We start from the raw sequence: 17,211 nt of genomic DNA, 5'->3' as shown, positions 1-17,211 counted from the left end.
TATGACCAGAACATTAGAACCCCTAGTTGGGGGTGCAGACTATCTGTTCCAGAGCATTTGTGTTAACAAAGTCCAGGAACTTCTGGGTGAGCATGTTTTTGCTCATGTATGTCCCACATTCTATGGAAGGATAGTTGAAATCTCCCAAGACTAAGGTGTTGAGCTGTATGGCCAAGGATTACAGTAAATCAAAGTAGGTGGTGTGCTTATATTGGTTTATGATGGGGGATCTGCAGTATAGCTAGCAATGATGTGGTATGGTACTTTCCCAATAGTTAAATGGACATAGAGTAGTTCAAGAGAGTCATGCTGTTTGACCAGTCTGTATTTGATTTTAATGAAGATGGATACACCTCCATCTTTTGTTCCTTCATGCTCATTTTGAGGACTGAATGTATGGAAGGCACTGTAGCCTTGCACAGCTGGGGTGCTCTCAGTGGCCTTGAACCATGTCTCGGAGTGCAGTTTCATGATTAAACTCCTAGCATTAAGCAGCATGATCCTGAGGTTCTTTTGATTAGATTTTGTTATGCTGGAAAATTTGTTTTGACATTGCCTAAAAAATGTATTATGGGGGAGGCAAGGGCCTTTGCCCGTATCCAAAAGCACATAGATCACATAGTTCTCATCATATTCAGTAGCTAAAACACATCCTTTAATTTAATAAAGCTTATCATAATTCATCAACCCTAGCAGTAAATATCAAAAAGATTACAACTTGACTTTTATCATGTTACATTTTAATTTGTATATTTTCTTTCTAAGTGGATATCTTAACAAGTAGCTTAGTTTTCTTCCACGGCCTCTTTTAAACTTGAAAAGATTTCATGTCTGTATAAACTAAAGCACTGCTGGTGATTCCCTGCTGGGCGGGGAAAGTTATCCTATATTTTTTTGCCTGTGACTGATAGAGCTGCTTTCTCTTTTACCTACTCCATTTTTGTTTTCTGTTTTAAGAAATTTGTTTGGCCTGGTGTTTTTGTTCTATGTGAGAGGTAGACTCTTAAATTATCTAGGTTGCACATTGTGCATGTTTTTTTCATTGGTTAATTGTCTCTTGAGTGATACTTAAATACACAATACATTTCTGGCCCTTTGTCTTTTTCTGAAAAGATTTGAAGCCTCCATAAACTAAAGCACTGCTGGTGATTTCCTGCTGGGTGAGGAAAATAACCCATTTTTTGTCTGACTGATAGAACTGCTTTCTATTTTACCTATTCTATTTTTTTCTGTTTTAAGAAATCTTCTTGGCCTGGTGTTTTTGTTCTACGTGAGAGGTAGACACTTAAATTATCTAGACTGTACATTGCACATGTTTTGTCATTGGTTAATTGTCTCTTGAGTGATACTTACATGTACAGTGAATTTCTGGCTGTTTGTCTTTTGCTGAAAAGATTTCAAGCCTGCATAAACTAAAGCACTGCAGGTGATTCCCTGCTAGGTTCCCACCCACTCTTCCCTTTGTTGATCTGGTTTGATTTTAAGCTGCCTACTCCTATTGTAAATTGAGCTTAATAAGCTCCTCCCTTTCTACACTGCGGTTGGTAATACTGAATTATTTATGTGCCTTTCATTATACTTGTATTGAAAAAGTGCATTTTGCCTCTTATTGTCTGTTCTATAGATTTACTTGATCTGAGTTTATTTTCTAGCTAGTTGTTGGATAAAGTAGTGGATTTTCTATCTTGTGCACTGGGGAACACTTGAGATTTCTACATCAAGAAAATAAGTATATTTTGTGTCTCTGCTGCACTTTTTAAATTGCATTTTATCTGCTCACTGCATTTTTCTGCTTTTTTTTTACCATTGTGACTGCTTATTTTCTGCACTTGTTTTCAACTGTATTTTCAGCCTAGATAAGCATAGTCTAGATTCAGACCTGCTGAATCTAGCCTGTTGTTGTCACACTCGAGCACTAAATCAGCCATCTTACATTAAGAAAGGCTCCCCTACCCTTCTGGCAAAAGAGTGTGGATCCAGCCTTGTCTGATCTGTGGATTGCTGGAGGGAGGTTCATTTTGTGCTTTACTATTGGTAAATTGGCATAAAACTGTTTAATTTTCCCTGTATTTAAGCCTTGTATTTGGTCATTGTTGTACATCACTAAAAAGGGTTAGCGGTGCCCTTTATAGACACAAATGCCTTGAAACTCAAATTTTCCCTAGTCATCTGTTAGTGGAACCTTCACAAGCTTCTCTGTTCCACTAAAGGCAACTTAGTTGCTCAGTTTAACAACCCTTGATAGTCCTAGTGCAAAAACAAGTCAATCTATCCCACTACTTTCCCTAATAGCTCATATGGTAAAAAGCGGCTATAATGGACAGACAGTTTCCCATCATTTCTGAGACCATCCTGATTGATATGGGAATACTGAGTCAATGTAGTAATTGCCTCTTGTATAATGACAACCATTTACCTGTACAGTAGACAAATACCCTATGTGAGAGATGTTAAGTACACTATGAAATTGGAATCACTTCTGTCATCTAACACCAAACCAGATACCAAATAGCTTGTTGGTACACATTCTTCACCTCTCACACAAACTAAAGACATGACACATACATGAAGGAACTCACTAAAAGTCTACTAAAAGTTCAGAGGCCTCCCAAACGTAAACAAAGTGCACACTGTTATGCAAAAGTAAACCACTCCACATAACACTTACAAATGTGTCTCAACAAATAAGCCCCTAAGGCAAAACACCTGAAAACCAAATGTCCTGGTTACAGGTAACTCCATAGTGAGGCACACAGATGCTGCCCTCACCAAGCTGGACAAGGAGAAGGTCATGGTCAGCTGCCTGTCAGGTGCCAGGATCCATCAGATCACACATGCACTCAAGTCACTCAACAAGTACCATTATGACTCGGTCATAGTTCTTGTTGGGATGAATGACTCAAGACGTACCTTTCCAGACTATATGAACAGAAACATGACTGAATTCTCAGTCTATGAGTCCCACGCAGGTATGACCCTAGCCCTAAGCAGCATTCTATATTCTCCTAGGATGATGCCACAGTACAAACAAAAAAATGATTGACTTAGCTTCTGGTGTCAGTCCAGGGGGGATCCAGTATCTGTTAGTCTGGAATGACATGGTCGAGAGGCCATGCTGCTTTGCCAGAGATGGTCTGCACCTGTCTCCTCTAGGATTTTGGATACTGGCAAAGGTACTTGACTCCCCCGTAATGCCTTTTTTAGGCAATGTCAAAACAACAAAGTTTCCAACATAACAAAATCCACCTGAGGCAAACTCAAGGTTCTGCTGCTTAATGCTAGAAGTCTAAACATGAAGCTGCTCCCCCTGGAAGCACTCCTGACCTTGGAAGATGCTGACATCTGTCCAGTCATTGAGACATGATTTAAAGCCACAGAGAGCTCCCCGGCTGTGCAAGGCTACAATGCCTTCCACATGTTCAGACCTCAAAATGAGTGTGAAAGAACCAGAGGTGGAGGGGTATCCATCTTCATTAAAGCCAACTACACCTTGAAACTGGTCAAGCAGTATGACTTTCTCGAACTACTCCATGTCCAAATAACTCTAGCAAAATACCCTACCACATCATTGCTAGCTACAGGTCCCTCACCATGAACCAAGAAAAGCACACCACCTACTTGGACTTACTGGAATCACTCTCCATGCAACCCAACTAGGTGACATACAACTACAAACACACATATCTAGAGGTTCCTGGACTTTGTTAATTCAAATGCTCTGGAACAGATAGTCTGCATCCCAACAAGGGGCTCAACTGTCCTAGATATAGTAATCCCCATGGGGAGTCAGTGCACTCCACCGTGTGATGCCTTCCCTCGTATGGTCGGACCATAAAACTGTCTTGTTTGAAATAACTACTTGACCTGACACCCCCATAGGAGCAAATAACTTTTCCAAAGCTAATTTCAGACTACTAAGTGATGTTACAAAAAGTGTTATACCCCCCCTCACTCACAGACAACAAAGACTCCTATGCAGAGGTGTACAGAGATGCCATGTACAAACACTTAAGCAGCTGTATAGACTCAGCTGTACCTCAGGTCCTTTCAACAAAACAAGCCACCCTGGTGGACCTCAAGGATAAACAGGTTAAATAACAAGAGAGAGAAACTGATGTCTAAGAATAAGAAGTAACTGACTTATCAGAGGAAAAATTCCCTCCTCAGGTTTAACAAGCAAATCAGAAATCTAGTGAAATCCTCTAATGCTAAGTACGAAGCTAAAACAGCATCTCTAGCTAAGGATAATCATAAGGCATTCTTTAATTATGTCTGAAATATAAAAGGGAATGCCTGGCTTTGTGCAGATCTGATAATAGATGGTACCACTCATACTGCAGCAGAGGAAAACACTAACCTGCTAGTTGACAGATTTGGTGCAAAGTTCACCCTCCCTGGTTCCACCAGCCACACTCCAAAGCATACCTGACACCAATCATCTGCCCAGTATCTCTAGAGATCAGGTCTTACCTGCACTCTCCATGGCCAAAACATGGCTACAGTGGGACCAGATAACATCCCAAGATGCTTATTAAACAATCTAAAACAGGGTCTAGCAGACCCACTTAGCACTCTCTTTAACCATAACCTAAGAACTGGCTTTGCTCAGTAGAGTGGAGAACATAACAGTAATCCCCTTACACAAAGTGGGGCCATCAACAGACCAAGGGAACTATAGCCCCATAAGTCTAACCACTGTCATTTGCAAGGCTATACAAATAATCATCATGGACCTTATCAACAAGGACATAGGCAACCCTCAAACTCTAGACCCAAACCAATTTGGCTTTTTGTTAAGGGTAGATCATGCTTATTAAACCTGGTGGACTTTTTTAAGAAAGTCCCCATGCCCTTGATGAAGGTAAGACAGTGCATACCACTATCTTGGCCATGCCAAAGCTTTTGACTCAATTCCCAACTCAGATATCATTGAGAAACTCTCTCAATTAGGGATTAGGGGTCTGAATGAGGATATGAAAAGTCAGCAAGCAAGGGAAAGTAGTAGTGCTGAAATTGAATTCATCCTCAAGTCTTGGTGAGTACCTTCATGAAGTGGACCCTGTTTTTACAAAATCTCACCAAGGCGATACTGATACATAGATTGTATTTATATAGCATATATCATGGACAGAATTAGGCTAAAAATTAAAAAAAAAATAGCTGGGTGCATAAGACCCAGGATAAAAAAGTGCCCAATCCTGGTAGCCACACTGGTGCCAGGACTGGAAAAGATGACAGTGTAGAATCCTCAAAATACAGAAACATTCCTACAATGGGGCTAGACCAGGCCCAGGGGGAGAATGACCTCCCCCCATTGTAGAAGGAAGTAGTAGTCTACAAAAATCACAAAAACTGATAGGCCAAAGAAGAGCCATAAAGACGATAAAGTGGACTATTGATGAGAAGAAAGAAATTATCTATTGCTACTATTATGCAAAAAGCTCTGAATTTCTGGACACAAGATATACAAAATTATTAAGAGAGAAATTAGAGGAAAGAAAAATACTTCCACAAGAAATACTATCAGAAGCTTCAAATAAAAATTTGTATTCATTAATACAACAGATTTGTGAAAAACAGTAAGATCAAGAAACATTGATCTGTTTGGAAAAAGAAGAATCTGAGGAAGTGCAAAAATATAAACAACAAAACCTAGAGATTTTTGAAAAGTATAAAAAAGAAATATGGACATGGGAAAGAAAGAGAGATTTGATATGGTGCAATATTTATGCAAAGGAGAAATCCAAATTAATCAATATAAAGAAAGCAGTCCCAAAGATATTCAAAGAGAAATACAGACAAAGACCTCCAGATATGGAAAATTTTACAATAAAGAAAATATCACAAAAGAGGGAATGCAGAAAAGAAGATTAGTAAAGTAGAAGTTAAAAAATAGAAGGTGAAGTAATGGAGTGCCTGCAAAGTGAAGGATTTGTTGTAGAAGGTCTAACACAGGTTACATCACAGCAAGATGGAGCGAGTCCATGAAGTAAGGAGAAGCAAGAAAATCAGGAGACATCCGAAGAAGAAATATGGACACAGGGAAGGAAAAGAGATTTAATATGGAGCAATATTTATGCAAAGGAGAAAGCAAAACTAACCAATACAAAAACAGCAGCACCGAACATATTCGAAGATAAATACAGGCAAAGGAATCTGGATATGGAAAACTTTACAATACAAAAAAAAAAAAAAAAAAGAAGACAAAGAGGAAAAGTAGAAAAGGAGATTAGTAATGGAGAAGTTAAAGAAATAAAAACTGAGGTTATGGAGTAACTACGAAGTGAAGGATCCAGTGTAGAAAATCTAATTCAGAAAGCACCACATGATATAGCAATCGATATCCAAAATAAGGGGAAACCAGTGGAACAGGAAGCAAATGGTCAGGTGCCATATAAGATATTTTGGAGCCATCCACAGGAAACCAGTATAAATATTCACTTGAAGCTGAACAGCAAGGGAAGGAATAGGGAACTGTGGAAACAGTTGAGGAGTGATAGGCCAGTAAGTTCTCACATGACAGAGCAATGGATGATACAGGATGAAATTGAAGAGAATGTGCCACAGGAAGATGCTACAGAACTTTCTACAGAATGCCTGCAGGAAATGGAAATAAAAAATGTGCCTTCAGTTTAGAAGAAAGCGAGCTAAGAGAAAAGGAATTGAAAGACCACCAAAAAAAGAAAAAAAATAGATACATTTTGGAGAAGTATTTATGAAGATCCTGTGGAACATAACAAAGATGCTAAATGGAAAGAAGAAGTAAAACAAAGAATAAGAAGTTTAAAGGTACAAGGTAGTATGAAATGGGATGAAGTAACAGCCAGAGAGATTGAAACAAAGTTATGAAAAGCCTCCAACTGGAAAACCCCAGGCTGAGATGCAGTACCTAACCTCTGGTTAAAGGTATTAACATCTTTACACAAAGATGTAATTATGAATAAGAAATATTTATATGCATACCCTGAACAGTCACCAACCTGGCTAACAACAGGAAAAACAATGCTTCTACTTAAGAGTGAACCTGCAAGCTGCACTAAAAACTACAGACCAATAACTTGCCTTTTGACGATGTACGTACTATACACTGGAATTGATGCTGGCAGGGTTTATAGTCATTTAGAAGGAAACAATTACAGCAGTAGAAGAAAAGGGCAATAAAAGAAAGTTATATGGAACAAAGGATCATTTGTTGTTAAATAAAGTCATAGTAGAGAACTGTAAAAAAGGAGAAGAACCTAAGTATGGCATGGATTGACTATAAAAAAGCATTTGATAGTATCCTACATTCATGGATAAAAGAGTGCTTAAAAATGTGTAAGATACATCCTGCACTGAATGACTACATTACAGTGACCATGAAAGAGTGACAGACCACTTTGCAATTAAGCCATGATAAAGGACAACTTATTATTCCAGGGATAAAAATTCAAAGGGGGATATTCCAGGGTGACTCTGTCACCGCTGTTATTCTGCCTTGCCCTTAACCCATTAAGCTGTCTACTTAACAGCTTAGACCATGGCTATAATTTGGCTCCTAGAAAAAAATCAAAGTGTAAAGACTTCTCATGTTTTCTTTGTCAATGATGTAAAACTGTTTAGCTCATCAGATGGGGAACTGAAAGCACAACTGCAAGTTGTCAAAACTTTTTCAGATGATATAAGAATGTCATTTGGTCTTGATAAATGTGCAAAAGATAAAGCAGGAAAACTGCAGCACCAAGAAAACATCAATTTGGGACAAGAATGTGATATAAAAGAACTTGAGCAAGGGGGAGTCTATAAATATTTGGGAACTGATGAAGGATCAACAGCAAAACATGAACAAATGCAAATAAAACTTAGTAAGGAATACTTTAGAAGACTTAAATTAATCCTGAAAACAGTGTAGACATCTAGGAACAAAATCCAAGCTATAAACCAATTTGCTCTTCCTATCCTAACTGCAGTTTTGGGGTTAGTGACTGGTCCCAAAATGTGTTGGGTAGATTAGATAGGAAAACAAGAATGATGCTTCATGCTCACCAAATGATTTATAAAAATCATTGCATATCAAGATTATATATTCCCCGTTCCGAAGGAGGGATGGGCCTCCTTGAAATTGATTACATGTATAGATCTGCAATCATGGCACTCCACAAATATCTACTGACCTCACAAGACCCAAGCATAGCAAAAGTTTTGAAAAATCAGGAAAATAAATCTAAGATGACTTCTTTGCTTAATCTAGCAGAAACATATCTGCATCAAGCAGGAATGGTAATCAAACCAGAAGTAGATAAAAATCAGGCAGTAACTGAATGTGCCAAAAAAACAAAGGAAAGAATATAAGGTGAAGGACCAGATGAGAGGGAAAGAAATGTGGAAAGTGAATAAATATAGTTGCAAGTATAGAAAGCTTCTGGAGGAACCTCATGTTGATCAGGAACAGACGCAGGAATGGTTAAGGAGAGGTGAATTCAAACCAAGAGAAGAAAGGTTAATATTTGCACCCCAAGATAGTGGGCTACATACATGCTGGCTTGCAAAGTCCATTGAACATGTGGGAGAAACAGATAAATGTAGGTTTTGTAAAACTGAACTGGAAACAGTTGCATACCTTGTTGCTGGTTGTGATATACTAATGGCAGAAGGACTGTATACTGAAAGACATAATAATGTGGCAAGACTGTTGCACTGGGGATTGTGCAACCATTATGGAAATGAAGTGCCTGAAAAACACTGGAAACATGAGCCACAAAGTATCATAGAAAATGATGATGTTTATATCACATGAGATCATCCATTACCAACAGTTCAAAAGATAGATGCCAGAAAACCTGATATAGTGGTCCATGAAAAGAAGACAAAAGTTGCATTGATCAGTGAAATCACAGTGAATACAGTGTGTTGCATAGAGAGAGACACAAAGTCATAAAATATTAGGATTTGCAGGCAGAAATGAGAGCAATGTGGAAGAAAGATACCCAGACATTTCCAATAGTAGTAGGTGCAACAGGTCTTATAGAAACAAATCTACAATTATATTTAGACATGCCACCAATACATGTAACTCCATATGAATTGCAGAAGGAGTCATTACTGGGCACATTGCGGATGCTGCGAAGAGCACTTCTAGTTGACATCAAAGATTGAACAATACTAATTTCATGAACTTTAATCATACTTTGACTTAGGAATGGGGTCCATTCCTGTCATGGTATTAGAAACGCAAAATACTTGGAGAAATTAAAATTAGAGATTAACTCTAAACATGTAACTCTGTATGAATTGCAGAAGGAGTCATTACTGGGCACATTGTGGGTGCTGCAAAGAGCACTTCTGGTTAACATCAAAGATTGAAACAATACTAATTTCATAAACTTTAATCATATTTTGACTTAGGAATGGGTTCCATTCCCAACATGGTATTAGAAACCTAAAAGACTTGGAGAAATTTAAAAAAGAATTAGGGATTAACCCTTATGTCACTAGATGGGTAGCCAATTGGTTCACTGACCAAACACATAATGTCAAAGTTGGTGACTCCACCTCTACCGGCAGACCTGTCACCAGTGGCATACCACAAGGTTCTGTACTGGATCCTTTACTGTTTGGAATCTAGTTTCTGGAAGTCCAGGCTACATTATATGGCTTTGGCTTCCCATGTTTGCTGGAGATTGCAAATTGGGTGCAATCACTGAGCCCCCCCCCCCCCCAGTGATGTTAGCATACTACAGGAAGGGCTGACACAGACAAATGACTGGTGGCAAAGACACAGTCTAAAACTAAATGCAAAAAAGTGGATTTTTATTCCTTTTGGCAAAGTAGAATTCCCTGCTAACTACAGTATTGACAACACCCCTCTAAGCTCAACCCAGTGGTGTGATATCTAGAAACACAAGTAGATTGCAATCTGAACATCGACCACCATGTCTCCTCTGTGGTAGGGAAAGCATTCTACGTTGCGCACCTCATAAGTAAGGGCATCACATCCAGGTCTTAGGATGTAATAGCCCACCTGTACTCAACCCTCATCAGACCACAAATAGAGTACAATGCTCCCTTTAGCACATACCTCAACAGACACCTGCAGCAACAGGAGAGACCATAAATGTTCCTCACCAAGAAAATATAGGGCTTCCAAACCATGATGTACATTGACAGACTAAATCTGTATCATATAGGCTGCTGAGAAGAGACTTATGGCTGGCCTACAGGGCAGTCTCCAACCCTGCTTTGATGGATATGCTTCACATACACAAATTTAAAGGCACAAGAGTCACTCACTCTAGGGATCTTAACTTAGCCTGTGACATTAACAGAACATGCTGGAGAGACGTATATGTTTCCCAGAGACTGCCGCTCTTCTGGAACAAACTTTCAATTCATGTGAAGCAGAGCTCTTCACTGACCCTATTCAAGTGCAACCAGGACAAATGGATGAGAGACCACAAATTCACCCCGGGGGTGGCACCCATGTCCCTCATGAACAGGCGGAGTCAGTATTGACCATAGACTAGCTTTGCAAAATACATTCACTTAATAAGGACAGATCAGGCAGTAAGGGGTCTAGGCCCGCTAGCCTAGTAACCTCTTATGAACCTATGAAACTATGTGCTAGTGGTGGAATTAAAGTACTTATTTTCTTTATAACCTGTATTTCTCTAAATATGTCAACACAATAATCATTTAAGAAAAGAATCAAATTAAGCTTCTTTATAAGCTATTTAAAATCAGAAGGTGTATCTACCACAGTCATTCTTTTTGTAGGTAAAAACAAAAACTAATTTTTGTACAGAATTTTGATGTGCACTGTTTAGAACAAGGATCTTACATTAAAATGTTATGTTATTCTTTACAGTCATTGTTAATCAGTACCCCCGCCTTGCTTCTGCCATAATCATCTGTTTGACATTCTTTTTTCCTGACATTCTCACTGTGTGTTGCATCACCTCTATTTAGCTGGATTTCACTTATGAATTGTGATCCATCCCCAATTTGTCTTACTGTCTTTCCCAGTCTAATTGAGAAGCTTTCTGTACCAGTTCTAACAGTCACCATAGATTGGCAAATACTTTCAACAAAATCTTGTTTTCATTGATTGTTTAAACTGGTCTGTGGTTAGAAGTACTGGTTTGGTTGACAGTGATTAATGGATGCTTAGTATTACCTTATCTTTGTATTACTTTTTGTCCCACAACATCTTTTCACATTTTTATTTTTTAGCATTGCTTCAAACCTGTTTAGTTTGAGAAATGTTTTATCATAATTATAAGAAAAAACTCTCAAAAATCCTATCCTAAACCATTCTGAAGTGGGTGTATCCCATGTTAAAAAAAAAAGTAAGTTAATTTTATATATATATATATATATATATATATATATATATATATATATATATATATATATATATATATCCTCATCTTAGCTGACAGACTAAATAATATTCAATATTAATTCATGAAGACCAAATGGGTTTATCAAAAACAGAAAGGTACAAGACAGTGTAATTAGATTACTGTCCTTAATAGACTTAGCAAACAAGTAAAAATATGACCTTTCTATTTTAAGCCTTGATATAGATAAAGATTCAACATCTTGAGTTGGTCATATGTGTTTAAAGCTTTGAAAAAAATAAAATTTCTCCCCAAACTTTATAGGATTAATTAAAAAAACTATAGAAAAAAGTCCATAGCCTATGTAAAGATTGGATCTTACCTTTCTAGCCCATTTGAAATATGAAGCGGTACTAAACAGGGATGCCCCCTCTCCTTATTACTCTTTGCACTGGCTATTGAACCTGTTGCAATTATGTTAAAAATAATGACAGCGTTAAAGGATATAAAGTGTCAGACAAATTATGCCCCAAGATACAATTGTTTGCTGATGACCTACTAATAACATCTAATGATATTGAAAATTCAACAGATCACCTATTACATCATCTAGACTTCTTTGCAAACATCTCTGGTCTAAAATTCAATCACAATAAAACTCAGGCACGTCTAGTGAATAAAAATGTTACTATGAAACTTAGATCAAAAAGAAATGTAAACTGGGAGGACATGCATATTAAATATCTAGGTATCATTATTGAATCTAATTATAAAAAAAATCGCTCACATCTAATTACAAAAAACTTATAAACTCAATCACTAGTCTGACAGTTGGAACAGACTCTTCTTCACATTTAGGTTCATAGGTTCATAGGTTTATACTAGGCTATCTGCCCTAAGGCATTTATAAGCCTAGCCCAAATTTTTGTGGCTTACGCCACCCCTTATATGAAAAAATACTGTGCCCATTAGTTTGTTGTGCCTCTGTCCAGCAGTGACACAGAGATGATTCCCGGGATAAACCTACGATCGCCCATCCACAGGTCAAGATTTCTCTTGAACAGAGCCAGCGAGGTGCTCTGCCTCACATGGATCGGGATTTTATTCCACAGCATAGGGAGTCTCTGAGTGATAAATCTATCCCTCCAGCACATCCTATTTATATCCGTGCTAAGGTTTAAGACGCTTGCTCTAGTGGTTTTGGTGGATTTGGATTTTTTGAGGTGGAGCATGTCCATTAATTCGGGTTGGACATGGCCTTGTATGTCAGGCACATGTCACCTCTGAGCAGATGGTATGCAACTGAATAGAGCTGGAGTTTCTTCAATCTGGCAGCATATGACAGATTTTGGAGTCCCTTTATCCTTTTGGTGAGGAACTTTTGGGGTCTCTCCAATTGCTGCAGATGTCGGGTGAGATACATCCCGAATGGGGCATTGTACTCGATCATTGGTCTGATAAGTGAAGAGTACAGGGGAACAATGACCTCACTAGATCTGGATGTGAATCCCTTCATGATCAGGTGGGCAATGTAGAAGGTCTTTCTAACCACTTTAGCAACGTGAGTGTCAAAAGAAAGGCCACTGTCAACCTGGGTCCCCAGGTCCCTGATAACCTCTTCTGTGCTTAGTGGATTGCCACCTATATGGTAGCTTGGGGTTACCTTGTTTTTCCCGAAGGGTATGACTATACATTTTTGGCGTTTAACTTCAGGCCATGGCTCTGGCACCAGCTATCTGTTTCCGTGAGTCCCTTCTGAAGGATATCTGTGTCCGATGCACTTTCCACTATGGCGCCCAGTTTGCAGTCGTCTGCAAACTTTGTCAGCCAAAGTCCTCCCATGTTGGCCTGTACTTCTGAGAAGTAGATGCCGAACAATAGGGGGCCAAGGACCGAGCCCTGTGGGACACCACTTGTGACCAGCTTGGAGTCTGACATAGCGCCAGCAACTCTAACCCTGTGGGTTCTGTCCTTAAGCCAGTTTGCAACCCATCTTGTGACATATGGGTTTACATTTAAGCTGGTAAGTTTTTCTACAATACCCGAGTGGGGTATTGTGTCGAAGGCCTTTGTAAGGTCAAGGAAGGCTGTATGGACTGCCTTTCCCTCATCAATGGCCTTGGTGACTGTTTCGAAGAAGTCGACCAAGTTCAAAAGGCATGATCTGCCCTTGAAGCCAAACTGGGTCGGGTCCAATGTCTACAAGTCCCCTATATCTTTGTTTATGAGTTCCATTATGATCCTCTCCATAGTTTTGCAGACTAGACTTGTTAAGCTTATGGAGTGGTAATTACCAGGGTCCGTAGAGGCACCGCCTTTGTGGAGTGGGACCACAGTTTCCGTACGCCACTCCTTGGGCACGTATCCTGTGGTAAGGCTGAGATTAAACAGCTGCCTTATGTGCGGGTTTAATTCCTTATTTAGCTCGTGAAGACAGACTAATTTTAATCAAAACTGTACTCTCACCTAAAATCTTATTCATTGGCCAAGCTCTAATAATTCCCACACCTGTCAAAAATAAACAGAATATTAATTACTTCATAGGTTCATAGGTTCATACTAGGCTATCTGCCCGAGGGCATTTATAAGCCTAGCCCATAGTTTTGTGGCTTACGCCACCCCTTTAGTTTGGAGAAACTATGCCCATTATTTTGCTGTGCCTCTGTCGAGCAGTGACACTGAGGTAACCCCTGGGGTGTATCTGCGATCTGCCATCCATTGGTCAAGATTCCTCTTGAACAAGGCCAGCAAGGTGCTCTGCCTCACATAAACCGGGATTTTGTTCCACAGCATAGGGAGTCTTTGGGTGATGAATCTATCCCTCCAGCACATCCTATTAATAACCGTGTCGAGGTTTAAGTCTCCCGCCCTTGTGGCTCTGAGGGATCTAGATTTTTTGAGATGAAGCATGTTCATCAAATCTGGGTTTGACATGGCCTTGTATGTCAGGCTGACATGGCCTTGTATGTCAGGCTTATTACTAAACTTATACTTATAGTACTTATTACTAAACTTCTTTTGGTAACCCAAAAAAATAAGAATTTTCTCTTCTCTGGTATACCACAAGCTGGGATGAAGGAGGTATAGGGTTTTCAAATATTGATTTTTTATTTAAACTCTGCATTTATTAACATAGTGTTGCTTTGGAATAATACTTCTTATGTATCATATTGGAAATCAATACATGAAATTTTACTTCTTAATAATATTAGGATATTGCTTGAACCATATGCTCAAATACATACATCTTTATATTGATTTTAAATATACATTCAAAGTGAACAGTCAAAACATGTTCTTATACCTCTTATAAACCAAATATTGCTGTTGTTTTAAAAGCTTATGTTTTCTAATCAATTAATTTAGAATTTATTAATAATTATGTTTCCTATTCCTTACACGAGTGTTTGATATCTTTTGATACTCAGAAAATGTTAGAATTTAAGAAGGATGACCTATTATATTGCAATGAATTTTTCTCAGCTAACAAAATAAGTTCTGCAGACTATTTGATCACTAGATATAGTTTTCAAAATTGCAATTGGCTGGACATCCAAACTTAAGGATTTTATACATACTAAGCTCATACCCTCACTAGAGCCATGCAATAAGAGTAACTTAAAAATCTTGGAATTTATCTCAACAATTCTTAATAGCTCACCCAAGAACACTTCATAAATATCTGTTATTGTGTGTGTGTGTGTGTGTGTGTGTGTGTGTGTGTGTGTGTGTGTGTGTGTATGTGTGTATGTGTGTGAGTGTGAGTGTGAGAATTTATGTATTCTGTTTGCCTTGATATAGAATTTTGATGATTTAACAACTGTATTATAGAGGAAATTAGTAAAAAATCGTACCAAGGACTTCAAGTCGGACTTTGCCTCTGTTTTCTAGTCGTCCATGCTTAAGTGTTACCTGGTAATGACCAGAGTCATCCTGAGTCACATTGTTGAGCTGAAGTGTAAAGTTGTTTGTATACAGTCTAGCACGTCCTTTGTATGGGGCTGCATACTGTATTGTTCCATTTTTCCACACAGATATTGAAATCAAAAAGGATTTGCATACTTGGTGCCAAATGACAGCATACTTTTCAAGGCTTAGTGGTATTTGTGCAGGCAAAAGGACCAATCCTCCAACTTTTCCACTAATCAGGGAATCTGTAATTTTTTCAGTGATTTGTTCACAGCCTAAAATTAGAACCAATATGTTAAATGTCTTCAGTGTTCAGACTTGCACAATAGTAAATATTTATACAAAGAGCAGGTTCATTACCAATCAAGACACAAAAATATCTCCCATGAAAAATACATTACCTGAGAAAAGAAAACAGTCAAATAATGTTGGGTCTTTCGGCTTTTCCCGGTTAGGGGTCGCCACAGCGGAACTCCGGTCCGCTAATGATTGGTAGTTGATTTTTACATGCCGAGTTACCAGCCCTGACACACAACCTTCAACGAAGGTACGCCCATTCACGCATGTCTCCACACAGAAGACGCTCTTACTGAGAATCAAATTGGACAGCGTTTTACTGTGAGGTGACAACGCTAATAATAATAGTATCAATACATGCAAATCCAGCCCACAAAGCAATTTCCTTAGCAAACATTCTGCAAACGTTTGTTTTAGCTACAGTCTAAGGCACTACATAATTCATTCAAATGCAGATTTGTAATGTACTGTGCAGTCAAGATGAAGTCAGTAATGTGTGGTAACATTGAAGTTTGCCAAAATACTAATTTCATAGCTGATAAACTTTTGGGCAGCAGTCTTTCATCTCCAAGACTGAATGAACTTGAAATTAGTATATTTACAGGCATGCAGATATGTATATTGTAAGGTGTGAAAGAGGGCTGACTCACTGCCAAAACACTATTTTTAAGCAACACTTTTAGTGTAACAACAACTATTTTTTTTCTGTTAGAGGATGTGATGTTGTGATGTTTGTATTTTTGATACACTAACAGATATTTGTGTAATCTGTCAGTGGTACAATTCAGTTATGAGTTTTAATGAAGTAATGTTTTTCATATAACATTTTGTCCCACAAACTTATCTACTGCTACCTCTACTGACTCCAGATGAAAGGAACTATTTCATGATGTTCATTACCTTTGGTATGAAGATGATAAATGGAATGTGCATCCATGCAAAAAACAGAAGTAGAAAACAAAAGACAAAAATGAGCACCACAACACCATCAGTTTAGATTTAAATCAGAATTGTCTACATACACATGAATGTACTTACTATGACTGAAACATCCAGTTGTTGTGAAACACCCAGTTGTTGACATCCTAAATGTTGACCACAAAACACTTACAATATAAATGTTAACATGCTACTATGACTGTGCCAAGCAACAACCTCGGCAAATGCAATCCTACAAAACAAAAAAATAAGACATATTGTATTTTGTAGGGGTACAAGCCCACATGCACACACCACACCCCTTTCTAATTAACTAACTCCAAGATCATACAATATCGAGGAGAGGGCATATCCCCCAACTCTGAAATCTGTGTGATCTTGTGCACCTGTTGACACTGTGTTAACTAAACAGAAGTCAACCAAACACAGTGGGAGACCTGATTTTGATCAAGATGCCCCCTTTGGTTGACATCTGTTTATTTAGTCAGCAAAATTTAGTGAACTACATAGATGACCAATAAATGTGCAAGATCACACATTTCTAATGGTAAGGAAATTTGCCTTTTCCTCAAGAATTTGCTATCTTGGAATTAGTATATATATATATATATATATATATATATATATATATATATATATATATATATATACATACATATCTATAGTTGGGGGGGAGCAGGGGCTTGATTTACTGTTTTTTTAAAGTGTTTTGCATGTGACAAGATTTCTTGCTTGGCACATGCATAGT

General features: G+C 38.3%; 1 protein-coding gene across 2 annotated transcripts in view; it reads right to left on the bottom strand.

The window, feature by feature from the left end:
• Positions 1 to 17,211, bottom strand: part of LOC122813438 — a 277,358-nt gene that overhangs the window by 129,330 nt on the left and 130,817 nt on the right. For both annotated transcript variants that reach the window (XM_044085756.1, XM_044085762.1), the window contains exon 3: positions 15,173 to 15,502. In XM_044085756.1, coding sequence (XP_043941691.1) covers positions 15,173 to 15,502 — 330 coding nt within the window. The remainder of the gene's footprint in view (positions 1 to 15,172; positions 15,503 to 17,211) is intronic.

This window comes from Protopterus annectens, chromosome 1.part1 (genome assembly GCF_019279795.1).
Source record: "Protopterus annectens isolate FY-2018-M chromosome 1.part1, PAN1.0, whole genome shotgun sequence".
NCBI classification, from domain to species: domain Eukaryota; kingdom Metazoa; phylum Chordata; order Ceratodontiformes; family Protopteridae; genus Protopterus; species Protopterus annectens.
The sequence above is the reverse complement of the archived record's forward strand: the minus strand, read 5'-3'. Positions and strand labels throughout refer to the sequence as shown.